We start from the raw sequence: 8,322 nt of genomic DNA, 5'->3' as shown, positions 1-8,322 counted from the left end.
TTCTTTCTTTCTTTCTTTCTTTCTTTCTTTCTTTCTTTCTTTCTTTCCCATTTATTCTTGAAGAAGAGAGAGAGCACAAGCAGGGGAGGAGAAAAGAAAGAGGGAGACACAGATTCTGAAGCAGGCTCCAGGCTCTGAGCTGTCAGCACAGAGCCTGACACGGGGGCTTGAACTGACAAGCCTTGAGATCATGACCTGAGCCAAAGTCAGATATCCAACTGAGCCACTCAGGCACCCCTTTCTTTCTTTCTTTCTTTCTTTCTTTCTTTCTTTCTTTCTTTCTTTCTTTCTTTCTTAATGCTTGCTTATTTATTTATTTATTTATTTATTTATTTATTTATTTATTTATTTATTTTGAGGGGGGGCTAGGGGAAGAGAGAAGATCCAAGCAGGCTCGGCACTGTCAGTGCAGAGCCTGACACAGGGCTTGAACTCATGAACTGAGATCCTGACCTGAGCCAAAATCAAGAGTTGGACAGATGCTTAACCAACTGAGTCACCCAGGCAGCCCTGTTTTTTTTTTCTTAGATGTGGTTCCTTACTCCACCAGGGAGAACTACATGTTCTTTCTCTGTGCTCCCACAGCACGCTGTTCATGCTTCTATGATAGCATTTTTTACACTGTAATTATTTGTGTGTACTTGCACTATTCAAGATAGAGGGCAGGCACCACTTTTCTTTTTTCTTTCTTTTTTTTCCCACTTTTTTTTTTTACCTCAGTATCTCTATTCCTGATAAATATAACATGCTTATTCATTGTTTAGTTACTGGGTGAAAAAAAAACAAAACAAAACTAGTAGCTGTAATTAGAAAGTGTTCCTAAGTCTACCTATTAAGAAGGAAAGTCATCCCTGGACTTGTGTTAGGAGCAGAGAGTATCCCTGTTAAAGCCAGGTGAGCTTTCTACATTTATTATAATTTCCATTTTTAAAAATTAATTTATTTTTTAATTTACAACCAAGTTAGTTAGCATATAGTGCAACAATGATTTCAGGAGTAGATTCCTTAGTGCCCCTTACCCATTTAGCCCATCCCCCCCCACAACCCCTCTAGCAACTGTTTGTTCTCCATATTTGAGTCTCTTATGTTTTGTCCCCCCTCCCTGTTTTTATATTATTTTTGCTTTCCTTCCCTTATGTTCATCTGTTTTGCATCTTAAATTCCTTATGAGTGAAGTCATGATATTTGTCTTTAATTTCACTTAACATAATACTCTCTAGTTCCATCCACGTAGTTGTAAATGGCAAGATTTCATTCTTTTTGATTGCCGAGAAACACTCCATTGTGTGTATATAGATACACACACACACACAACCCACGTCTTCTTTATCCATTCATCCATCGATGGACATTTGGGCTCTTTCCATACTTTGGCCTTTGTTGATAGCACTGCTATAAACATTGGGGGTGCATGTGCCCCTTTGAAACAGCACACCTGCATTCCTTGGATAAATACCTAGTAGTGCAATTGCTGGGTTGTAGGGTAGTTCTAGTTTTAATTTTTTGAGGAACCTTCATACTGCTTTCCAGAGTGGCTGCACCAGTTTGCATTCCCACCAGCAGTGCAAAAGAGATCCTCTTTCTCTGCATCCTTGCCAACATCTTTTGTTGGCTGAGTTGTTAATGTTAGCCATTCTGACAGGTGCGATGTGGTATCTCATTGTGGTTTTGATTTGTATTTCCCTGATGATGATGATGTTGAGCATTTTTTTCATGTGTTGATTGGCCATCTGGATGTCTTTTTTGGAGAAGTGTCTATTCATGTCTTTTGCCCATTTCTTCACTGGATTATTCATTTCTTGGGTGTTGAGTTTGGTAAGTTCTTTATAGATTTTGGGTACTAACCCTTCATCTGATATGTCATTTGCAAATATCTTCTCCCGTTATGTCAGTTGCCTTTTAGTTTTGCTGATTGTCCCCTTCACTGTGCAAAAGCTTTTTATTTTGATGAGGCCCCGATAATTCATTTTTGCTTTTGTTTCCCTTGCTTCCAGGGATGTGTTGAGTAAGAAGTTGCTGTGGCCAAGGTCAAAAAGGTTTTAGCTTGCTTTCTCCTCTAGGATTTTGATGGCTTCCTGTCTTATGTTTAGGTCTTTCATTCATTTTGAGTTTATTTTTGTGTATGGTGTAAGAAAGTGGTCCAAGTTCACTTTTCTGCATGTCACTGTCTGGTTTTCCCAGCACCATTTGCTGAAGAGACTGTCTTTATTCCATTGGGTATTCTTTCCTGCTTTGTCAAAGATTAGTTGGCCATACGTTTGTGGGTCCATTTCTGGGTTCTCTATTCTGTTCCATTGATCTGAGTGTCTGTTTTTGTGCCAGTACCATACTGTCTTGATGATTACAGCTTTGTAATACATCTTGAAGTCTGGGATTATGATGCCTTCAGCTTTGGTTTTCTTTTTCAAGATTGCTTTGGCTATTTGGGGTCTTTTCTGGTTCCACACAAATTTTAAGATTGTTTATTCTAGCTCCGTGAAGAATGCTGGTGTTATTTTGATAGGAATTGCACTGAATATGTAGATTGCTTTGGATAGTATTGACATTTTAACAATATTTGTTTTTCCTATTGAGGAGCATGGAGTATATTTCCATTTTTTTGTGTCTTCTTCAATTTCTTTCATAAGCTTTCTATAGTTTCTGGTGTGTATAGATTTTTTCATTTCTTTGGTTAGATTTATTCCTAGGATTTTATAGTTTTTGGTGCAATTGTAAATGTGACTGATTTCTTGATTTGTCTTTCTGTTGCTTCATTATTTGTGTATAGGAATGCAACCGATTTCTGTGCATTGATTTTATATCCTGTAACTTTGCTGAATTCATGGATTGGTTTTAGCAGTTTTTTGGTGGAATCTTTTGGGTTTTCCATATAGAGTATCATGTCATCTGCGAAGAGTGAAAGTTTGACCTCCTCCTGGCCGATTTAGATGCCTTTTATTCCTTTCTGTTGTCTGATTGCTGAGGCTAAGACTTTCAATACTATGTTGAATAACAGCGATGAGAGTGGACATCCCTGTCATGTTCCTGACCTTAGGGGGAAAGCTCTCAGCTTTTCCCCATTGAGGATGATATTAGCAGTGGGTCTTTCATATATGGCATTTATCATCTGCAGGTATGATCCTTCTATCTCTACTTTCTTGAGGGTTTTTATCAAGAAAGGATGCTGTATTTTTTCAAATGCTTTTCTGCATCTATTGAGAGGATGATATGGTTCTTGCCTTTCTTTTATTGATGTGATGAATCATGGTAACTGTTTTGCGGATATTGAACCAGCCCTGCATCCCTATAAATCCCATTTGGTCCTGGTGAATAATTTTTAAAATTTTTTTTAATGTTTATTTATTTTTGAGACAGAGAGAGACAGAGCATGAACAGGGGAGGGGCAGAGAGAGAGGGAGACACAGAATCGGAAGCAGGCTCCAGGCTCTGAGCCATCAGCCCAGAGCCCGATGCAGGGCTCGAACTCACGGACCGCGAGATCGTGACCTGAGCTGAAGTTGGACGCCCAACCGAGTGAGCCACCCAGGCGCCCCAATAATTTTTTAAATGTATTGTTTGATCCAGTTGGCTAGTATATAATTTCTATTTTAAAGGAGATATGACAAAAGTTAAAAACTACATGCTTGATGTAGTAATCAAAGCAGTATGGTACTGTAATAGACACATAGATTAATAGAACAGAATAGGAAACCCAGAAATGAACCCACAATTATATGGTCAATTAATCTTTGACAAAGCAAGAAAGAATAACCAGTAGGAAAAAGAATGCCTCTTTAACAAATGGGGTTGGGAAAACTGGACAGCAACATGCATAAGAATGAAATTGGACCACTTTCTTACAGCATACACAAAAATAAATTAAAAATGGATTAAAGACTTAAATGTGAGACCTAAAACCATAAAAATCCTAGAAGATAACACAGGCAGTAACTTCTCTGACATTGGCCATAGCAACTTCTCTCTAGATATGTCTCGTGAGGCAAGGGAAACAAAATAAAAAATAAGCTATTGGGACTACATCAAAATAAAAATCTTCTTCATAGCAAAGGAAACAATGAACACAACTAAAAGGCAACCGACAGAATAGGAGAAGATAATTGCAAATGACATATCTGATAAAGGGTTAGTATCCAAAATATGTAAGGAACTTATAAAACTTAACACATAAAAGCAAATAATCTGATTAAAAAATGAGTGGAAGACATGAATAGACATTTTCCCAAAGAAGACATACTGATGGCCAACAGACACATTAAAAGATGGTCAACATCACTCATCATCAGGGAAATGCAAGTCAAACTACAATGAGGTATCACGTCACACCTGTCAGAATGGCTAAAATTAATGACACAGGAAACAACAGGTGTTGGTGAGGATGTGGAGAAAGGGGAACCCTCTGGCCTTGTTGGTGGGAATGCAAACTGGTACATCCACTCTGGAAAACAGTATGGAAGTTCCTGAAAAGGTTCCAAATAAAACTGCCCTAAAGTCCAGCAATTGTGCTACTAGGTATTTACCCAAAGAATACAAAAATGCTAATTCAAATGAATACATGCACCCCGATGTTTATAGCAGTATTGTCTACAGTAGCCAAATTATGGAAATAGCACAAGTGTCCACTGACTGATGAATTGAGAAAGAAGATGTGATATGGATGGAGCTAGAGAGTACTAGGCTAAGCAAAATAAGTCAGTCAGAGAAAGACAAATACCATATGATTTCACTCACATGTGGAATTTAAGAAACAAAGCAAACAAGCAAAAGGAAAGAGAAAGAGAGAGAGAAAGACAAACCAAGAAACAGATTCTTATCTATAGACAACAAACTGATGGTACCAGAGGGGAGGGGGTATAGGTGAAATAGAGGCTGGGGATTAAGGAGTACACTTGTGATAAGCACCGGGTGATGTATGGATTTGTTGAATCTTTATACTGTACACCTGAAACTAATATTACAGTTTATGTTAGCTAACTGGAATTAAAATAAAAACTTAAAAGAAAAAAAGGAAAAAAATCGAAAGAAATTATCAAGCCATGAAAAGACATGGAGGAACTTAAATGCATATTACTAAGTGAAAGAAGCCAGTCTCAAAAGGCTACATACTGACATTTTGGAAAAGGCAAAACTAAAAAGACAATAGAAATATTAGTGGTTGCCAGTGCTTAGGACAGAGGCAATGATGAAGAGGCCAAGAACAGAGGATTTTTAGGGCAGTTAAACTATTCTGTATAATACTGTAATCTATGGGGATCTATGTCATTATACATTTGTCAAAACCCATAGAATGTACAGCACCAAGATGAAGTCTAACGTAAACTAAGGACTTTGAGTGATAATGGTATGACAATGGAGGTTCATCAATTACAGCAAATGTACTACTCTGGTCCAAGGTGCTGACAGTGGGGGAGGTTATCCACATGTGGGGGCAGGGAATATATGGGAACACTCTGTACTTTCCCCTCAATTTTGTTGTGAACCTAAACCTGCTCTTAAAAAAAAAAAAACTATTAGAAAAAAAACATACATGCTTAAAAGTCAAATTTACTTTCTTAAATACATAATATCGTGGTGAGTGCCCAGGCCCAATGGAGAAAGATTTCCTCACTGATCCCAGCTCTTGGCTTCTTTTCCACCTTTGCTCAGATGAGGTCCTCAGGAGGCCAGACTATTCCTCAGTTTCTTTACAGTAGCAACATAGGTTTTCCATGTGGGCCATGGTACTTCAAGCCACCAGAGTACCCTAGTGCTCAGAGAAGTGGCAGGCAGTGGCTGAAACCAGTCTTTTTGGACTACTCTGGGATTGGCGTACTATGAAGCTCCAGAAATCTTAACCAAACCATTTTGGTTAAAGCGTTTTAATGAAAAATCATTAATTTCACTCTTTTTTCTTTCTATGTAGGAAAACAGAAACAAATAGGTATTTAAAACTGATTTTGTAGTTTCTTTTTCTTTCTTTTTTTTTTTTTTAGTCCTAACGAGTAGACCATATTGCCATGTTGCCTACTTTTGTGTTTTGGAACTTGTTCTGTCTTTGGGTACTCTTTGTATGTATGTTTGTATACTCTTCAAGTATGCAAGTGCTTAAACAAGCGCTTGGATCAGTCCTGTTGGAGGTATATCAGAAACTTACTGACCCAACAATGGCAAAATGGATCTGCTCAATGAGAAGCTTCTTTGAAAAGACTAAAAGATCAGGGTATTACTTCAGCCTAGTTTTTCCATCACAGAGAAAATGATATTGAAACTCCAAAGCAAGAAACATCTTCCCTGACTGAGACATAGGATGGGGATAGCTTTTAGGCCAAGAATAGGGTACTGACATCTTTCAGAAGGTAGTATATCTAGTCCCCACAAGCTGTCTCAGGACTTAATTCATCAGGACTTAATTTACAGATGATCAGTGATTTGATAAAGGAGAGCAAAAAAAGGACAAAGGAGGACAGGGAAAAGAGTAAGGAAGAATGAATAGAAGAGATGTCAATTTAATTGTATGAAAGAGGGAGCAAGAAAGAAAAATAAAAACAACTTTCATACGCTGCTAGAGTAGCAATTTCATGGATCATCACCAAAACACAATCTCTATTTCTTGTTCCACAGAAGCTACAATATTTGAGAAGATCACAGGTGATTGAATAAATCAATGAACAAACAGCATTGAAAGAATATATAAAAATCCTACTCCCTTTTTTTCTTCTAAATTTATTTATTTACTTATTTATTTAATTTTTAAATTAAATGTTTACTTACTTGAGAGAGGGAAAGAGAGAGAGAGGGAGGGAGGGGGAGGGGCAGAGAGAGGAGGGACAGAGGATCCCAAGTGTGCTCTGTACTGAGAGCAGACAGCCTGATGCGAGGCTTGAACTCACGAACTGTGAGATCATGACCTGAGCTGAAGTCAAATGCTTAACTGACTGAGCCACCCTGGTGCCCCTTTTCTTCTAATTTTAGAAAAGACATGAGAGCAATTTCATAAAATCAGGAGCTTAACTTACCCTTTTTCTTGTTTTTAACTGGACCTGTTAAAAAAAGAAAATGGAAAATTAAGTCACTGGACATTAACAGAGAGTGTTTATTCTCCAAGACAGTCACAGGAGAAACTCCCATGACATTGTAGAGTTGGAGGGAGCTCCACACCAAGGGTCAGGTTATTGGCAAGGTATCTCCCAACTATCAGACCTCCCCAGTCTGTTTGTGTTTTTTGACTACTGTAACAAGAAAGGTATAAGAAAGATTCTTCCTTAGAGAGAAAAATCTTTCAGGCTCAGTCTTTGCAGCGAGGGAATGGGTAGTTCTTCATGGGGATGAAATGCCCATAAACACAGAAGTCAACAACCATTCCTGAGATTGAAGACTCATGCATTCAGGTGAAGAACTGATATGAAATCTCATGCATTGAAGCTAAATGGAAAAAAGGGTCATTTTCATGGAAGGAGCAGAAGCAGCAGCAGTTTACTTTTTAGTCACTTACTGTGATTTAAATTTTAGTTATTAAAACAGTGTGACCATAATACATTCATGTGGGGACCACATGCACTCCCACTGTAATTTACTATAAGTTAACAGACACTTTTAAAGAAGTGTTAACAGTTTCACTGACAATGAGATCACAGGCATTTTCTTGGAAATTACTTCTAAGGAAAACAATTTTCATCAATTGAGGACACTCAGGAAACCCAAGGTTTTTCTTACATGGTTAGGTAATGACCACTCCCCAGACACAATTTAGGTATCTCCCAGACATGTTTTTCCCTCCTGGGGACCCAATTCTCTTCATTCTGTAGGTGGATTTGATTTTCTTCAGATACAGGTGTTTAAAATCTGTTCCAAACTCCCATGAAGACACTATTGGACAACATTAAACCACTGTCAGTGCCCTCAGGAGCTTACAAAAAGAACACCAAGCATTTGCATATTGTTTTATAGTTATAAAACCAATTTTCATGTATCATCTCATTTTATCCTTGCAACAAGCCTAGAATGATCTTTATAAGAGCAGGCTCTAACAGAGGCAGGCTCAATCTGAAGTCAACCTGGAGGGCCACCAGTGTGGCCAAGAAACCTCATATAGGTCCCTTGAAACCAATGTCTGTGTAGACTCCTCTTGCAAAATAATTTTATTTTCATAATTTTCCTGCTAAATTTCATGTGTAACAGTAGGAATTATTATGTGCAGGGTGTGTTTTACATTGGGTTTAGCAACCTGCACACTTAAGGTCATAACTCTCCATTCTTTTTCCTCCTGCCAGTCCTTTGTATTCTTTCTCTGGGGCTTATCCTTTATGTTTCTAATGGCATTGACAGCTCTTGACAATGTGCAGGGAG

The 8,322-nt window shown here is 38.0% G+C and overlaps 1 protein-coding gene across 5 annotated transcripts in view; it reads right to left on the bottom strand.

The window, feature by feature from the left end:
* EDA (ectodysplasin A) overlaps positions 1 to 8,322 on the bottom strand; it is a 445,999-nt gene that overhangs the window by 20,666 nt on the left and 417,011 nt on the right. For all 5 annotated transcript variants that reach the window (XM_040467738.1, XM_040467739.1, XM_040467743.1 and 2 more), the window contains exon 3: positions 6,993 to 7,016. In XM_040467738.1, coding sequence (XP_040323672.1) covers positions 6,993 to 7,016 — 24 coding nt within the window. The remainder of the gene's footprint in view (positions 1 to 6,992; positions 7,017 to 8,322) is intronic.

The sequence above is a fragment of the Herpailurus yagouaroundi genome, unplaced genomic scaffold (assembly GCF_014898765.1).
Source record: "Herpailurus yagouaroundi ecotype Mexico unplaced genomic scaffold, PumYag 67569, whole genome shotgun sequence".
NCBI classification, from domain to species: Eukaryota; Metazoa; Chordata; class Mammalia; order Carnivora; family Felidae; genus Herpailurus; species Herpailurus yagouaroundi.
Note: the sequence above shows the minus strand (reverse complement) of the source record. Positions and strands in the feature narration are given on the sequence as shown.